The sequence below is a fragment of the Microtus ochrogaster genome, chromosome 2 (genome assembly GCF_000317375.1).
Source record: "Microtus ochrogaster isolate Prairie Vole_2 chromosome 2, MicOch1.0, whole genome shotgun sequence".
Taxonomy (NCBI): Eukaryota; Metazoa; Chordata; class Mammalia; order Rodentia; family Cricetidae; genus Microtus; species Microtus ochrogaster.
Window position 1 is genome coordinate 44,463,926 of NC_022010.1, and position 15,981 is coordinate 44,479,906.

Below are 15,981 nucleotides of genomic sequence, written 5' to 3' on the forward strand. Positions count from 1 at the left end.
TGAAGGTTAGAAGACACGATGGTTAAGTTCTTGGAGCCTCCGTTTCCACATTTACAAACAGGAAATAAATACACAGGCCCTGTCCCCCTCATAGCCCAGCGTTGTTACTAGAACCAGATGAGATTTAAAAGGCACGAAGAGGCGACGAGCTCCTTGGAAAAGCCAGGTATTCTCACAGCTGTCGGTGGTGTTTCTTGTTAGTAACTATGCTCCAAAGCGGTCCTGTCCGCCCCACCCTGGCTGCATCGGCCTCACCCACTGCCAGCAACTCCATCTTTTCCCTCGCTGTCTTCCTGTGCTTCAGAGATCCTCGGTCTTTGCATCTCCTCAGTTCATTTCCGGGTCTGGCTCTGGGTCCCTCCGTCCTGTCAAGGGACTCTTGACTCCAGTTCCTTGCCGCACAAGCGGCTGGGGTGCCCCCCACCCGGCGCGCCCTCCTTTGGCACCGTCGCGGGGCCACAGAATCGCCCAATAAGAGCACCGGACTCGAGTCTGACAGCTCTGGAAACCGCCAATAGAGCCGGACCAGAGAAGGGGGGGGGGGGACAGCACCGTAGCTGAAGTTGGGTTGAATGGGGGTGGGAGAGAAAAGGGTAATAAAAAGAGGGGAGATAGGATTGGGGACGCAGGACCCAGCCGGGGGTGGATGGCCCGCTACCCAGGTCCGACGAGGGATCCGCTGGTTGACCCGGCTCCAGGCACCAGGGAGGGAGGGGCGCAGTGAAAATTTTAGGCAAGGGGAGTGGGGGTCCCTAATGACCCAGGGGTGGTCTTGAGTATGCCCGCGAGGCGCTGGGGCCAGAGTCCGGGGCGAGGCAGGGCAGAGGGCGGAGGCGGCTGCACGCCGCTGTGAGCCGAGGCCCGAGCGGCGCGGGGGGGCGGGGAAGCGGCGGGAGGAGGGGATGCGGAGGGCGCTCCGGCAGCGGCGGCGGCGGCGGCGAGCGGGCGAGAAGGGAGGAGCGGCGCGAGCGGCCGGAGCGGCGCAGGGCCCGAGGGGTGCATGGCGCGCCCGGAGCCGGGCTCCCGCGGGCCCCTCGGGAGCGCCCCGGGGGCGCCGCGGCTCTTTGGCTGGCTCCTGTCGGCTGGCTGCTCTTGAGCCGCAGCCCTCCATCGCTGGATGCCGTGGTCTCCGGGAGAAGCCCGCCTGCGTTGGGGCAGAACGGCGGCGGCGCTGCGCCGGATTCCGCCCTCCGCGTAGAGGTTCTGCGCCTGGCCACGGTGGGCCCGCCGCCGGCAACGAGGAACCGGAGGCTTGCGGAGCCAGCGACTCAGCCCTCGGGACCGGAGGGTGCGGGCCAGCCTGCTGGGTCTGGGGGACAGAAAGAGGCGAGAGGGGAAGGGCCGCACCGCAGGAGCCGGTCCTCGCCCCCGCCCCCTGCGCGGACGCGCCGGAGGCTTGGCTCGCCTTTCGTGGGGGCCACGCTCCCACTCGCGCCGCCGGAGGTGGGGGATGCGGGTGACGGCCCCCCCGGGCTCCAGGACCCTCCTCCCCAGGGCTCGGGAGCTCTTGCTCCGCCCGCCGCCCCCTCCCCCGTCCTCTCCACCCCCCATCCCACCTCCCCACCCCTCGTAAGAAAATAATGCTGGCAGGAGCCTGCACCTCCCAGTCGCTCCCAGTGCGCTGCGAGCAAAGGGCACCCGCTGAGTCTCCGTGCCGGGACCCCTACCGAGCCGCCCGCGCCGCCACTTCGCCTAGAGAGCCGCTGTGCTCCGCTTAAGCAGAAGCGGCAAGCGCCGCGCCCGGGAACTGCCAGCTTTGGAGAGGCACCGCCCGCAAGGACATCTCTCCGTCCCGCCTGATCCGCAACTCTCGGCCCTCGTCGAGCTCGACGCGAGCCAGGAGTCCGGACGTCCCTGCGCGCCACGCCGCAGCAGCCGGAGCTGTCCCCGCTGCCCCCACTCGGAGCCAACTCTGTCTCGGACCTGGGACTCTAGACTCTGATTCGCAGCTACTTCTCACCTCGGGGCTGCGCTGTCTCCCCGCTAGCCTTCCCGTTGTCCTCCACCTCTCAGGACGGGGGTGCCACGATGTCCCGCTGCTGCTCAAGGCCCCGGGCCGCCCTCGACGTGTGACCCTAGTCTAGTCCCCCTGCTTGGCCGTCCGCCCTCTCCTTGGAGACCCCCGGCCCGGCCCCCGGGGGAAGAGGAAGAAGACGACGAGGCCGAGGGGGGGATGTCTGGCTCCAAAAGCGTGAGCCCCCCGGGCTACGCTGCACAGACAGCAGCGTCGCCAACGCCCCGGGGAGGCCCGGAGCATCGTGCCGCGTGGGGAGAAGCTGATTCCCGCGCCAATGGCTACCCCCACGCCCCCGGGGGTTCTGCCCGCGGCTCTACCAAGAGATCTGGGGGAGCAGTGACCCCACAGCAACAGCAACGCCTGGCCAGCCGTTGGCGTGGCGACGACGACGACGACCCTCCACTAAGCGGTGATGACCCTCTGGCCGGGGGCTTCGGCTTCAGCTTCCGTTCCAAGTCCGCCTGGCAGGAGCGCGGTGGCGACGACGGCGGTCGCGGCAGCCGGCGGCAGCGGCGGGGCGCGGCTGGAGGGGGCAGCATCCGGGCGCCCCCTGCGGGCGGCAGCGGCGGTTCGGCGGCAGCCGCGGCGGCCGCAGGTGGGACAGAGGTGCGCCCCCGCTCGGTGGAACTGGGCCTGGAGGAACGTCGTGGGAAAGGCCGCAAGGAGGATGAGCTGGAGCCTGGCACTGGCACCGTCGAGGATGGAGATGGGTCCGGGGATGGCGGCAGTTCAGTGGGGTCAGGCTCTGGGACCGGTGCGGTGCTGTCGCTGGGCGCCTGCTGTCTGGCCTTACTGCAGATCTTCCGCTCTAAGAAGTTCCCGTCGGACAAACTAGAGCGACTGTACCAGCGCTACTTCTTCCGCCTGAACCAGAGCAGCCTCACCATGCTCATGGCCGTGCTGGTGCTTGTGTGCCTGGTCATGCTGGCCTTCCACGCAGCGCGGCCCCCGCTCCAGCTACCCTACCTGGCGGTGCTGGCAGCTGCTGTCGGCGTGATCCTTATCATGGCCGTGCTCTGCAACCGTGCAGCCTTCCACCAGGACCACATGGGCCTGGCCTGCTATGCACTCATTGCGGTAGTGCTGGCCGTCCAGGTAGTGGGCCTGTTGCTGCCACAGCCACGCAGTGCCTCCGAGGGCATCTGGTGGACCGTGTTCTTCATCTATACCATCTACACGCTGCTGCCTGTGCGCATGAGGGCCGCGGTGCTCAGCGGGGTGCTTCTGTCGGCCCTCCACCTGGCCATCTCTCTGCGTACCAACGCCCAGGACAAGTTTCTGCTGAAGCAGGTAGGGACTCACCTGGCCACACTGGGTTGAGGGGTGGGCAGGCCTCAGCCTGATTTTAAAGTAAAGGGATCCAGCCCATATCAGTTAAGTGGTAAAAGTGACCAGAGAAACAAGGATTCAAAGTCTATGTGACTTCCAGGCCTACCTTCAGGCCTAGCTTCTCTATCCACTAAGGACTACTTTTGTATGACTTGTAATGTTGTCGGCCTGGTAGTGGGCATGCTTCAGAGTAGGCACAACTGCCAATTCAAGTGAGAAGGAGGGTTTGAGAAAATCTGAGATTTTCTGTATACAGAAAGCTCCTAACAAAAATGGCCAGGCCTTCTAACAGCCAACCCCTCCTGAGCACCACTGTGGCTTTATTAGCTAGTCCTGGGTACACAGTTGTGGAAGAGAGACCCTGGGCATCCCTTGCCCAGCCTTAAGGAGGAGTCTGTAACCCGGCCCCCGGAGGCTCTTGGAAGGTGGAGAGATCTTGAAGGATTGAGAAGTTTGTTTCTTTGCCTTTTGCAAAAGTGAGAAAGAGCTGCAGAGATGTGTGCTGACCGTCCCCTTTCTGGCTTTGCTGAACGTCCTTATCCCTTCTAGTGGACACTCATATCCATCAGACACTCCTATTGCTCTAGTGGGAACTTTATATTCCTAATGGGACTTGTTAGGCAAACCTAGAATTGTGGACTGAATAGGACATTAAACTTAGGACTCTTGGTTAACTGGTGACTCGAGCTTGGGTGAGACGCCCTCCCTGGTATCCACACTGTGTTCTCAGTCCCCGTCTATGAGCCCTGCTGGGTCTGCTTGTTCACATGTGGCTCGGTTGGAGAGTGGGGTGTCGTAGCAGGTGAGTGTCTTGACTTTAGGACGCCACTGCGCACCCCGCCCCATCTCGTGACATCTACCGCGTTACATAGAGCCTCTTAGTGGTATTCTCTTGTTGCTGCTGTCCTGCTTCTCCACACTTACTTCCTCCTTTTCCCCAGACTTTGAGCCTGTTGAATACTGGGATGCTCGCCTGTGCTCTCTGGATGCATGCTTATCCACAGGGAATGCCAATCATATGGAGTCTGGCTAACCCTTCAGGGCACTGGGAAGCCACCTCCCTGGGTCTCAGGTTTCTCTTGTAGAGAATGAGAGGGTCGACTGTGCCCCTTCCACTCCCAGCATCCTCAGTGCGGAACCTCACCTCCTGCAGGAATCTTCTCTCAGGGCCACTCTGGACTCTCTCCCCATTGTTTGGTTAGCACGGGACCCAGAGGCACGTTCAAGTGCTTGTTAATCTCTGGCACTCATTGATTTTGAACCCTGTCCAGCGTAACCGCCTTGGATTCCTGTGGTATCCAACTCTGTTTCTCCTTCCCTCTTTCCCCTTCCCCCAGAATACTTAGTAGTGATTTCGTAACTTTTTGCCAGCTTGGTTGGGGTCCACTGATTGGGGTCAGGTCAAGTTGGTGATGGTAGCTTTTCCGATGTGGCATCGGAAGGAGGTGGGTATGTGTGTAGAGATCAGCTTTGACCTTGTGAGAGATCCTCTGAGACGTGGTTGTTGTTTGGAAACGTTACTACCGTTGCTATGGAGCCATGGTCTCAGATGGGGGTTGTGTCAGTGTAGGGGGAGTGCAGCTTCTCTTTGGAAGGAAGGACACTTGGTTTGAGTGTGGCCATGGAGGTTCCAGGATAGCTCAAGGTATTCACAGCACCAGACTTGGGAACTTGAAGTCTGCCAATGATCTGAAGCAGACCTGATAATAGGCTCTCTTAGGAGATGGAGATAAAATCAAGGAAAGAGGCTCCAGCCCTAGGGTGCTGCAGCTTCCTCCTAGCATGAGCAACTGGTGCAACCTTGTCTGCTAGGTGGGCTCTCCCTTGGCGGTTTCTCAGGCTAACTCATCCTTCCCCCTCCCTCCCCGCTGCACCCAGCCACACTCTAGGCTTCTTTTCGCAATGTGGTCTTTACACTTTTTCCTTGGCTGCAAGGTTTTGGTTAGGTTTATACTTAACTCTTTTTGATCCACTCTAAGTCTAGCCGGGGTTGTTAGGAATGGGCCAAGGCAGGGGAACACGAACATTCTTTCTATTTGGCCTCTGAGAAAGCGGTATCTTTTTGGCGTTTGTACTTGATTTACCCTTCAGATTATGCTGATCTAGAATGTGTCTTCTTGAGGAAAAGCTGGCTGGGTGTTGGGGAAACAGTAGAGGGACAGGACAGCCCTGCATTTACTTCTACCTCTGATTACTCTCCAGCAGCAGGTGTCTGAGGGTGACTCAGGTTTGATGTTAGTTTTTTTCCCCCTAATAAAGACACATACCTGGATCAGGCAGTGACAGTGAACCTGTTCTAGCATTTGAGCTTTGACCGTCTTGATCACTCAGCAGGCTGACAGTAAATTATGTGTACATTTCTTCATTGCTGCCATGCTGCCCTCTGCCCTCTTAGAGCCTCATGGGGTCTTGGCGTGATCATGTCTGTGCATTATTTTCTGCCTAGCCCGGTTGATACACGGGTTCTGTCCTTGGCTCTAGGCAGAGAAGCTGTGCTTGGTTTCTTACTATGTTCAGGTGACAGCTGAGACCCCAGGTGGAAGGCCTCTTGGTCGCGCTCAATGTGTCTTTCTTCCAGTTCTTTGTCTCTAGCTCCTAGAGACCCGCCACCCTCCTCTTTGGCCCCTCTTCGCTCCCCACCTGCTCCGTTCCTCTCACTTTCTTTTCCTACCCCATCCTCTCCAGCACCCTTGTCGTTCTCTGCCCACCTAGCCCTTCCTTGGCCTTTCAGCTCATTCTGCTTTCCTCTCTTTTACCTCCCATTCCTGGCCTCTCAGCCTCTCCTGTGCTCCTGACTTGCTGTCACCCCTTCGTCCCCTCGCTGGGGTACAGTAAGAGCGTCATAAGTTGGTTTTTTTCCCTCCTCTTCTGCCTGTTAGCGGTCCCTCTGCTACACCCATACCATAAATAACATTCGAGCATCTGCCAAACACATTCCTCACTTGTGTTAATAGGCTGCAATGATGCCGGAGCCTGTTGCCACGGCAACCTCATTTTTGTTTCACTGTATCCCACTCTGCTACATAAAGCCTCTGTGTGCACTCACACACAAACAAGCATGCTCCCACAACTATTACCCATGCTTGGCTGTCAAAGAATATTTTGGAGACAATGTCCTTGGGACCTGTGGGGGTGAAGTGTTCATTTGAGTCTGAAAAGATAGTCCCTTCTTCCTCCAAGAGATACCTTAGGAGGCGATATGGATGGAAAAGTGCTTTGGGAAGTAGGAACACTGTTCAGATGTGAGGTGTTTTATTACGTAGCCACATGTGGCTCCTGGGGAGAAGATTCTGATCTTGCCTGTGTCTCGGGGAGCTAGCCGTGTGGATGCCCATCCTCATTGAACTCTATCTTCCTTTAGCTCCTCTCCCTTATCCTCTCCAGTCTCACTGGGGGAAGCTTAGATGGTGGCTTCTTGCCTTTTTTCTTTTGTGCCTGCTCGAACCCACAACTGTCACCAGTTGTTCTAGCCATCCGAGTGGCACAGGCACTGTGTGGGAGATGTTCTGTGACTGAGCGCGTGTGAATGTCTGCCTCAAGGAAGTAAGGGGTGGGTGAGGGTGTAGGTCAGCAATGGAGTCCCGTGACTGCCCAGGGACAAACACGTGTGTGTATGTGTATGTGTGTGTGTGTGTGTGTGTGTGTGTGTGTGTGTGTGTGGTGTGTGTCTCTCTGTCTGTCTAGTGCTGGGGTGGCCGGAAAGCCTTTCAGAGGAGATCCTTGCAGCACTGACCTTGTTCTGGGCTAGGTTCCCAGGGCCCTTGCCTTTCTTATTATTCTAATGATAACAAATTATCATTATTGACCTGAGCTCCTCAGAGAGTTCTCTGCTTGTACTGCCCCTCTTCTTTTAATCATTGAGAATGAGGAGGGGTTGGGCTCGAGCGATCTCCTCCCTGGTGTCCCCCCCCCCCCCCCCCCCCTCCTGCAGACCGTGTGCTCCACAGCACTGGAACACCTGCTCTGGAACAGGGCCCAGAGGCCTTCTGATGGGTCACCGTGGCCTCCCGAAGTATGCCGCTGGGTCATGTGGAAGAGGACACACGTTCACTCTCCAGGGCCAGCACTGTCTGTCACCAGCAACTTCTTCATCACCTGTATTTCTGTACAGGGGCAATCTGGTGACAAACAAAGCCAGCAGCCTGGAGTCTGGGTTGACTTTAAATCTAGAGCAGAGGAGGGTCTGTTTGTCGCCCCTCGGGGCTCAGTGCATCTGCGGGCTCTATTTCCTAATTGGTTTCAATTTTGTTTTCCTCTTCCTGGCAGCTAGGACAGGGTGCTTGGAGGGAGTCAGAGTGGCTCCTGATAAGGGTTAGAGCAGGCCTCTGGATTGGGGGCCGGGTCCTTTGCTAGGTCTTAGGGGATCAGAAACCTGAGAGGGAAGAGCCTGTAAGTGAGAACTCAGCCGAGGGTCAGAATGTGCTGCTGTGACATTTACAGGGATGCTCACAGTTCACAGTTCAGTCTGAGTTGACCTACAAGGAAGATCTCAGGTCTTTGTGCTGAGGAACAGCTCACGTGCGCCCCTGCAGAGGACAGACAACCTCTTCCCGACCTTACAAGTTGTCCTTGTAGACAGGCCCTAGCCGTCAGCCCCTGTGTCAAAGCTGACAGCTAGCAGGAGAATAGGGCTGTGGCCTAGGCTTGGATCAGGCCACATCCTCTCCTGAGAGATGTGAATGGAGCTGCCACTAGGGTCCAGGCAAATGTGGCAGTAGGGGTGGGTCAGGGGGCCCCAGGAAGTGGTCTCCCTGGGCTATTCCAGCTTCCAGCTGGGTGACTTCTGGTCCACAAGGTACCACAATAGCGCCTTAGGTAACTTCTTTCATTTTGTGGCAGGCCCAACTTGTGATCGTGTACTTTTCAGGAGTGTTGGGAATGGAAAGTTTGCTCAGGGAACTTCACCATTCTTTCCCCACAGATCCCTAGGGTATAGTTATATAAGTGATGATCTAGTATGTTCTTCTCTCATCCGTGCTTATCAGAATTGGGGAGGCTGGCTTACGGAGAGCAGGACGATCATTTCCTTTCCCAAATGCAAAACTTAATGGAGCAAATTGGAAAGGCAAAGTTCATACACACACCACACTTTCCCCTTCTCAAGGCAATTGTAAAATGGGAGAAGCTCTTGACAGTGCTGTGAACAAAATCTGGGCATTTCTAGTTAACAGACAGCAAGTCCATCTTTGGTGTGGCTGTGGGAAAGGCAGGTAGGAATCTTGGCTTTGTTTATAGGAGATCCCGTTCACAGGAAGGTTGAGCCCTTGTCTGAAGCCTGGTGTTTAATGCTTAGTTAGAGGAAGGTGACCAGTTTGGTAAGAGGACTGACGACCTTGAATTCTAAGGGGACAATTGACGGAGTGAAGGCTAGCGCGGAGGAGAAATGAACGAGGCCAGCTGTGGCTGCTGAGATCGCTGGCTGCTGTTTACAGGATGGACTTAGTGTTCGTTGCTCCCAAGGACAGGCTGTAGGACAAATGGCTGAAAATAATGGACTGATTTTAGCTCCAGACCTTTCTGGCCACTGGGGTTGCAGTGACCAAACCAGATACTCTCTTGTCAGTGGAGTGTACCAGTGCAGTCCAGAAGGCTCTCTTATAGTGGGAAGTGCTTGCCTGGGGTCGATACTCTCATTGAGTCCCAGACTTATCAGTATCTTTTGGGAAGTTTTTGAAAAATGCAGGGTCCCAGGTGCTGCTAGAAAATGCAGCTTCCAAGGGTCTGGGGTGGAGGCCAGAAATAGTCTGTTTCTAGTGATTAATGGATCGATTGGTGCTAAGGAGCAAATACAGAGCCTTGGGCATGTTAATGGGGACTCTACTCAATCAGTCTCCCAACCTGGGCTTACTATTATTATTAAAACAGCTTGGATCTCGTGTTCCCAGCTCTCCTGGTAGGGAGTCTTAATGGCCAGCTCTCACAGGTGGGAGCCAAGCCGAGCTCTCTCTGGTTGTACAGCCCTAGGGTTCTGTGGCTCAGTGGGCAGTGCAGCTTCGCTGGTCCTGGAGTCCTCCATGGTCCCTCATCTCCCTCTCCCAATATATCATTTCATTTCTCATCGTTATAACAAGAGACCCTGGGAGTTAAGTTTTAGTTACAAAGAAGCGGTTTATTTTTTGGAGGCTCCAGGGCACAGTGCCCATGTTGGCTCACTTTGGTCCAGGGTTGTGTTACAGCTTAATGGGTAGCAGAGACAGGAACCTGTGTGGAACCACATGCTCACATCTTCAACCAGGAGCAGAGACAGCTGGACGGGGCTTTGATCATAACCCTCTTGGGCCGGGGATATAAACTGGGCAAAAGCAGCCCACATCTTAATCTTGCAGGTGGAGGCAGGGAGGTTCAGAAGTTCAAGGTCATCCTCAACTATGTGGTAAATTTGAGGCCAGCCTGGGCTACAGAGACTCTGGCTGGAAAAATAAGACAAAACAAAGCAGCAGCAGCAACAACAACAACAACGCTCTTGTAAAAACTATTATGGAGTCACATAGAAGGCATGCAGGAGATAACTCACACCCCTGGTGACCTTAGGAACCCCTGCAAGGGGCTCACTTCTTAAAGCTTCTACCACCTCCCATGAGTGTCACCCTGGGGAGCAACCCTTTAATCACTGTGGATCCTTAGGGGCATCCACAAACCATGCACAGATCACAGTGCATGACCTCTGTTGAAAGCAGCTGCATCCTGCATTGGAGCAGAGGGTGTCCAGGTGGGGCTGGTGAGTGTGTGCTGATTCAGGGATTCAGGTCTGGAAGGTGACTGGATGGTAATAGCAGTGAACCAGCATGAGGGATGCCAAGCTCCGAACTCTTCTTCTCCACTCATCCAACTGTTCTGGTCCCTCCTTCCTGATGGAGGCACAGCCATCTGTAGCCATGGTGATGGGATAGGAGTGGTAGAAGGATGGGGGGACTAGGTTTGCCTCGGGGGTTTGCTCCTTTGTTTCTCTGGTGAATGGAAGCAGAGGAAAGGAAGGGATTAGGGAATTAGGAGGTGGCTTGAAGGAGGGAGGTAGGGTTTAGGGAATGGCAATAAGAGATTGGCCCTGCTAGTCTGGGGAGAGGAAGGACATGAGTGGGGGCAGGGTTGCCTCTCGGAACAATGGGACATAGTCACAGAGGAGGGGGAGACAAACAAAACATAAGGAGACAGAAGGGGCTTTGTTCTCTCGGCCAGCCTCGTGTGTCAGCATGAAAGGCACCCCCCTTGCTCTGGGGGTTTACACACTGCTGCTCCAGCACTGAGGCCTCCTGACATCACCGTCGCCTTCTTCCTAGGGCTCCCTAGGCATTGGGCATTGTCCCTGAGCTCAGGGCAGTCTAGCTGCACCTTCAGAGGGGTCCTGGGGGCTCCAGGCCTCCCGTCTCTACCAGCACTCCGTCCGTAGTAGGTGCTTGGCAATGGTCTGAATGAACAAATGAAATGAATGAATGGGTGGCGGGGTGGGTGGATGTCTGCACGCCGACTCCAGGCTTTGCTGAAGTGCTAGACCGACACCTCCACAGAAGGAAGCCAGCCGCTCCGCTTGGAAGCCTATTTTGGTGGGTTGTAATCCTAAACTCCGAGTAGGGCTTCCAAAACCCTCCTGCAGCAATTTTAAAACGCATGCCTTAGAAACGGGGCTGCTGCCTGGCACTGCTGACACTACACAGCTTCGCAGATTGGGAAATCATCACACAGACACCCTCTCGGCTTTCGCCGTTCACTCCGGTAACCGGCTGCTGCTGGTGCCTCCATGACCCTGGCGCTGGGTTAGGCTCAAGGGCCATGATTTGGTTTACTTGGTTCCTGGCTCTCCCGGGACAACCTTTAGACCAGAGCCCCACATTAAGCGTATTCCCGAGAGCGACGTTAACCAACATTTCATAAATACACTTACAGCCCGTGTCAAATAAGTTTGGGAAAGCACAGTCAGCCTTCTGCGCCTATAGTTCTGTGTCTGTCGATCCAACTGCGGCAGATTGGAAATAGTTGAGTCTGCACCAAACATGCAGGTTTCATTTTCTTGTCACTGTTCCCTAATAATAACTTCATAAGGCATTTCCATTGCATTGGGGTGACACAAGGAACCCAGAGATGGCTTAATGCATGGGCGGATGTGTGGGTTATATGTAAATCTCACATGATCTTATATAAGGGCTTGAACACCTGCAGATCTCGGTGTTTGCAGTGGGTCCTGGAACCAGTCCCCCAGAGACCTTGAGGGACAGCTGTACTGGGTTGAACAGAATTCCCAGGTTTGAAAGCTTTTAATATATTAATATCTATGAAAAGTTGCCGAGAAGGGGATATCGCATGAAGCTTTTATTAGATGTAGTTGACTCGAGTCAAGTTTTTTTCGGGGACACTAGTGTTGGGTGGAACATACTTCAGCACTCTCAGGACCCTGCCTCTGGGATAGACCTACCACGAACAGCATGTTGAGGCATGTCTCGAGGCTCGGACTTGGCAGCTTGCCTCCCTTAGAAGGAGATTGCCCAGGCTGCACTGACTGGCTGGCTGCCTACTTTCAAGTCTCATTTTCCATCTGGGTCAGAAATCCTGTATGAAATAAAATGACGGGGCTGGACCAGGCTAGAGAGATGTCCCCTTTATCTAGCGTTGGCTCCTTGTAGGGGTTGTCTGCTGGCATTAGGCTGAGAGCCGTTGGGCTTCTGTGTGATAATGCTTGGGAAGGCCTGGGCTCTATTAAATGTGTTTCTGGAACTCTTGCTTCAGGCACTGAGTGTGTAGCTGCCCAGGGAGAAGGAGTCATGGCCATTCCGGATCATCCTTCCCCTAATTGTGTCTTTGTCCTCTCCTCTCCCCACTCTCCAAAATAAGGGATCTCATGAAGGGTTGATCCTAAGCAATACATAGGTCCTGAGTCTACTCCACCCTGGGAGCTGGCTAAAGCACCGTGTGCGGGGAGTATTTATTTTATTTATTTTCTCTCTTTGTCTTTACCTTGAATGTAATAGATAACCCAGGCTAGCCTCAAACTTGAGCTGATCATTCTAAATCTCAGCCTTCTAAATTCTGGGATTATAAATCTGCATATCATGCCCAGCTGTAGAACTTCATTAATCTCTTCTTATCTCAAGACTTTTTGAAAAATTATTATTATTATTATTATTATTATTAGTATTATTATTATTATTATTATTTTACACACACACACATACACACATACACAGAGGGTTTCTCTGTGTAGCTCTGCCTGTTCTGTAACTCTTTCTATTGTGCATGCAGGTGTAAGTGGGGATGCCAAGTGCATAGCCAGAGCACACGTGCAGAGGTCAGAGGACAGCTTTGGGAGGAGGTTCTCTCCTTCCACTGTGGGTTCGGCGATCCAGCTCAGGCCTTCAAGCTTCCACAACAAGCACTTGTAACTGCTGAACCATCTTGTAGACCCTACCTCATTTCATCTTAATATTAACCCAGAGAGGACGAGCTCCCCATCCCCCATCAGCCACTGCAGAAACTGGTGTATGACCAAACAACCTGCTAACTTCCTGCAAGGTCACGAAGCAGTGTAGCAGATGGCCTGTCCCCTGACTGATGGCCCTTGGACATGTATGTGCCTTTGGTTTCTGCCAGCTGGACTTTTAGCTGCTATCCTCTGAAGACCTTGGACTTTGGGGTCTACTGGGAGGGCAGGCCTGAAGTACCCTGACCATTGGAGGATCTTCCTTCCTTGCCCTGGAGATGGGGTAGTCTTGTTTGGGGCTTGGGTTCTTCCAGTTTCCCAGAGTTCTCTGGGAGGGTTAAGTGCTAAAGCTGTTCAGGTGATAAACCCCTTCTTCCTGCTCTTCTTCCTTGTTGCTTTCTTCCTTCCCAGTTGTAATCTGCCACCCCCTTTTATTGCTTTCTGGGGTCACCTCCCAGGCAAACTACCTATATTCAAATCCTCACCTTGGGATCCTTTTGTTAGGGGAAATCCAAGTAGTGGGCAAGCCTGACTTTACCCCAGTTTGGAAACAGTAGGAAGCAGGAGGCTGTGTGCTGGGGGCAGAAATGCATCAGGTGCAGAACTGATTGGCAGACGGTACAGCCGTGGGCTTGCCTTTGGCTCCCCACTCCCGTTTGGTGGTGTGTTTGTTACTGGTAGATTGCTGGCAAGACTAGGGGAATGAGGTGAAATTTAAAATAATGTTTTTAGGGAGACATGTATTTGTTTAGTTGCTACTTAAACATTTTTAGCTTTATATACCCTATGTAGCTAACCTGACCTTTCTTCAAATTACTGTTTCTGTTACAAGATGGCAGGCAATAAACCTATTTCCTCAAAAGCATTTTTTTTCTTTTTTAAAGAAATGAGAAGAATTAAAGAATAAAGGAATTTAGGTGTTTCTGTTCTGCTCTAATGTGGATCTGACAGAAATCCATGCTGACCCTAGGGCCTGCTGGCCAGGCAGTGACATGATGTAGCCGGTGGCTAACTCTGTGGTCTGTTTCCTCTTGGCGTCTGCTGGGACCTTGCCTGCTGAGAGGTGGAGCCTCTGGCACATTCTGCCCGCTGAACGCCCAGCCCGCTCCCTCTGATGACTCTGTCCAGGCGGGCCCCACAGGCAGCTAACATTCAGTATGTTGCTTACTCACTGACAGGCACCAGTGTGGCCTGGTGGAGGACATGTGCACAAAGGACTGCGATGTGCCGCTTGTTAGGGAGGGCTTGGCATCAAATAATGGGACACTGAGGTCAAGTTCTTTAGAGGGCACTCATGTCTTCCTGTGTGGTCTCTTGTCTGTTTGGTCACATGCCTAAGGTGAGCAGGGGTCAAGGTGAGGGATTTCCTGTCTGCTTACACTTTTGGGTTGTCTACAGGGCTCTGAAAATGGACCCATACTCACACCCACCCAGCCTGTTTTTATTATAAATTCCAGGGATAAAGCAAGCTGTCCCCAGGGTTGAGATGTGGTCTAGACAATGGCTCCAGTCATCCCTGAGGGCTCAGCTACGTCTCCAGTCTCCACGTAGCTAGCATTTCACAGGTGTCTGCTTCTGGCAGCCCAGGGGCATTGACAGCCCTGGTTGAGTGCCACAGCTCTGGGGAGTCACCATGTTTTTCTTCCCCGATAACACCACCGTCCTCATGGCCTGTGACCCTACAAGTTAGTGTGTGTGAGGGTGCTCTAGACGGAGGTGTCACATGATACCCTGGGGTTTGGCAGGGGATAGAGGCTCAGAGGCAAAATGACCCCATTGAGGCTACACCGCCAGTCCTTTTGCTTAGGTCCTGCACAAATCCAGATTTTGTACACAAAGTCGGGATTGTTCACAGCTGGGTCCAGTTGTCCCCTGTGGTGCTTCTGAAGCTGTAGATGGCACAGCTGTACCCAGGCTGTTGACTCAGCTCGGTGTTGGAATGCATGGCTTTTGCTTTTTATTTGTAATGTCTTCCTTCCCTCCTGGTGTCGGGTGCAGATGGGCACTAAATGAAGTGTCATTCCCTGTGCCTGCCTTCTGCCGTTCACCTTTGGGGAGCTCCTAATGGTTTTATGAGTGTGAGGAGAGACCAGGATCTGGGAGGAAAGTCAGACGTGATGCTGGGATGGCTTAGCTCCGGGGTGAGGCTACCTTGGAGCTAGTCTTCTGTTAGCTTAAGTTGAAACATGAGAGGGAAGGGAGGCTGTCACAGGTACCAGGACTGCCTCCTGGTACAGCCCTGGTACAGCATGGAGCTCCTGAGGAGCAGCTTTCTTGTAGCTGCACAGTTCAGTGCTCACTAAGGACGCACTTGGAGGATGTCTTTAAAACCCAGATCCCAAAACCACCACTGCCCTATAAAGTGTCCTTGATGTCCCAAAGGATGATCTTCTGCAAACCCACCCCTGCATCAGTTAGTCTTCTCAGGAAGACTAGAAGGAAAAGAAGTCTGGTTCGTGTCGGTCCCCCCCCCCCCACAGGGTTTTTCTGTGTAACCTTGGCTGTCCTGGAACTCACTCTGTAGAACAGGCTAGCCTCAAACTCACAGAGATCTACCTGCTTCTGTCTCCTGATTTCTGTGATTAAAGGCGTGCGCCACCATCACCCAGCAGGAAAACGAGTCTTTAAAAGTTAATATTTTTATTAATTCCTTGAGGATTTCATCAGTGTATTTTGATTACATTTATTCCCCCACCCATCCTCCTTCCTTACCCATCCTCTCCACCCTCGCCTCTCTGCTCGCCCAAGTTTGACATTTTGTATTTTTTTTCCTGGTTTTGTTGTTGTTGTCTCCCATCCCCCTACTCCACCTCCCATCAGGTCTAGTTTGTGTAACCCAACAACTCTCGGGAGTACAGTCTGCTCTGGAGTGGGGTCACATGGAAGTGACTCTTGCCGGGGAGCGTATGCTCAAGGTTTGATTGCCACATTTCTTTTAGAGATGGGAAAGTTGTATGTTCCCTGAACTTGCCCTAGTCCCTAGTCCTCCTCTGGCCAAGTCTCCTTCCTGTAAGCATTTCACCATGCTGCGTGGATGGGAGCCACTGGGCTCCTGGCTGGTCCCCAGTAGACAGTGTCAGCTGGGAAGTGCCTCTACTGACACCTCAGCCCAGAGGGCTGCAGACTGGATAGAGCACATCTGGGCATCTGGGAGTGTGGACCAGGCCTGTCCCTGCAGAGTCTGAACTGGGATTGAGCACATCTGGGCATCTGGGAGTGTGGACCA

The 15,981-nt window shown here is 53.9% G+C and overlaps 1 protein-coding gene across 2 annotated transcripts in view; it reads left to right on the forward strand.

Annotated features, from left to right (window-relative positions):
• Nucleotides 1-1,021: 1,021 nt before the first annotated feature.
• Nucleotides 1,022-15,981, forward strand: part of Adcy5 (adenylate cyclase 5) — a 148,159-nt gene continuing 133,199 nt past the window's right edge. Inside the window, exon 1 of one of the 2 annotated variants that reach the window (XM_026785808.1) lies at nucleotides 1,022-3,307. In XM_026785808.1, coding sequence (XP_026641609.1) covers nucleotides 2,174-3,307 — 1,134 coding nt within the window. In that variant the 5' untranslated portion in view covers nucleotides 1,022-2,173. The remainder of the gene's footprint in view (nucleotides 3,308-15,981) is intronic. The other variant, XM_005344888.2, reaches the window with a different exon arrangement.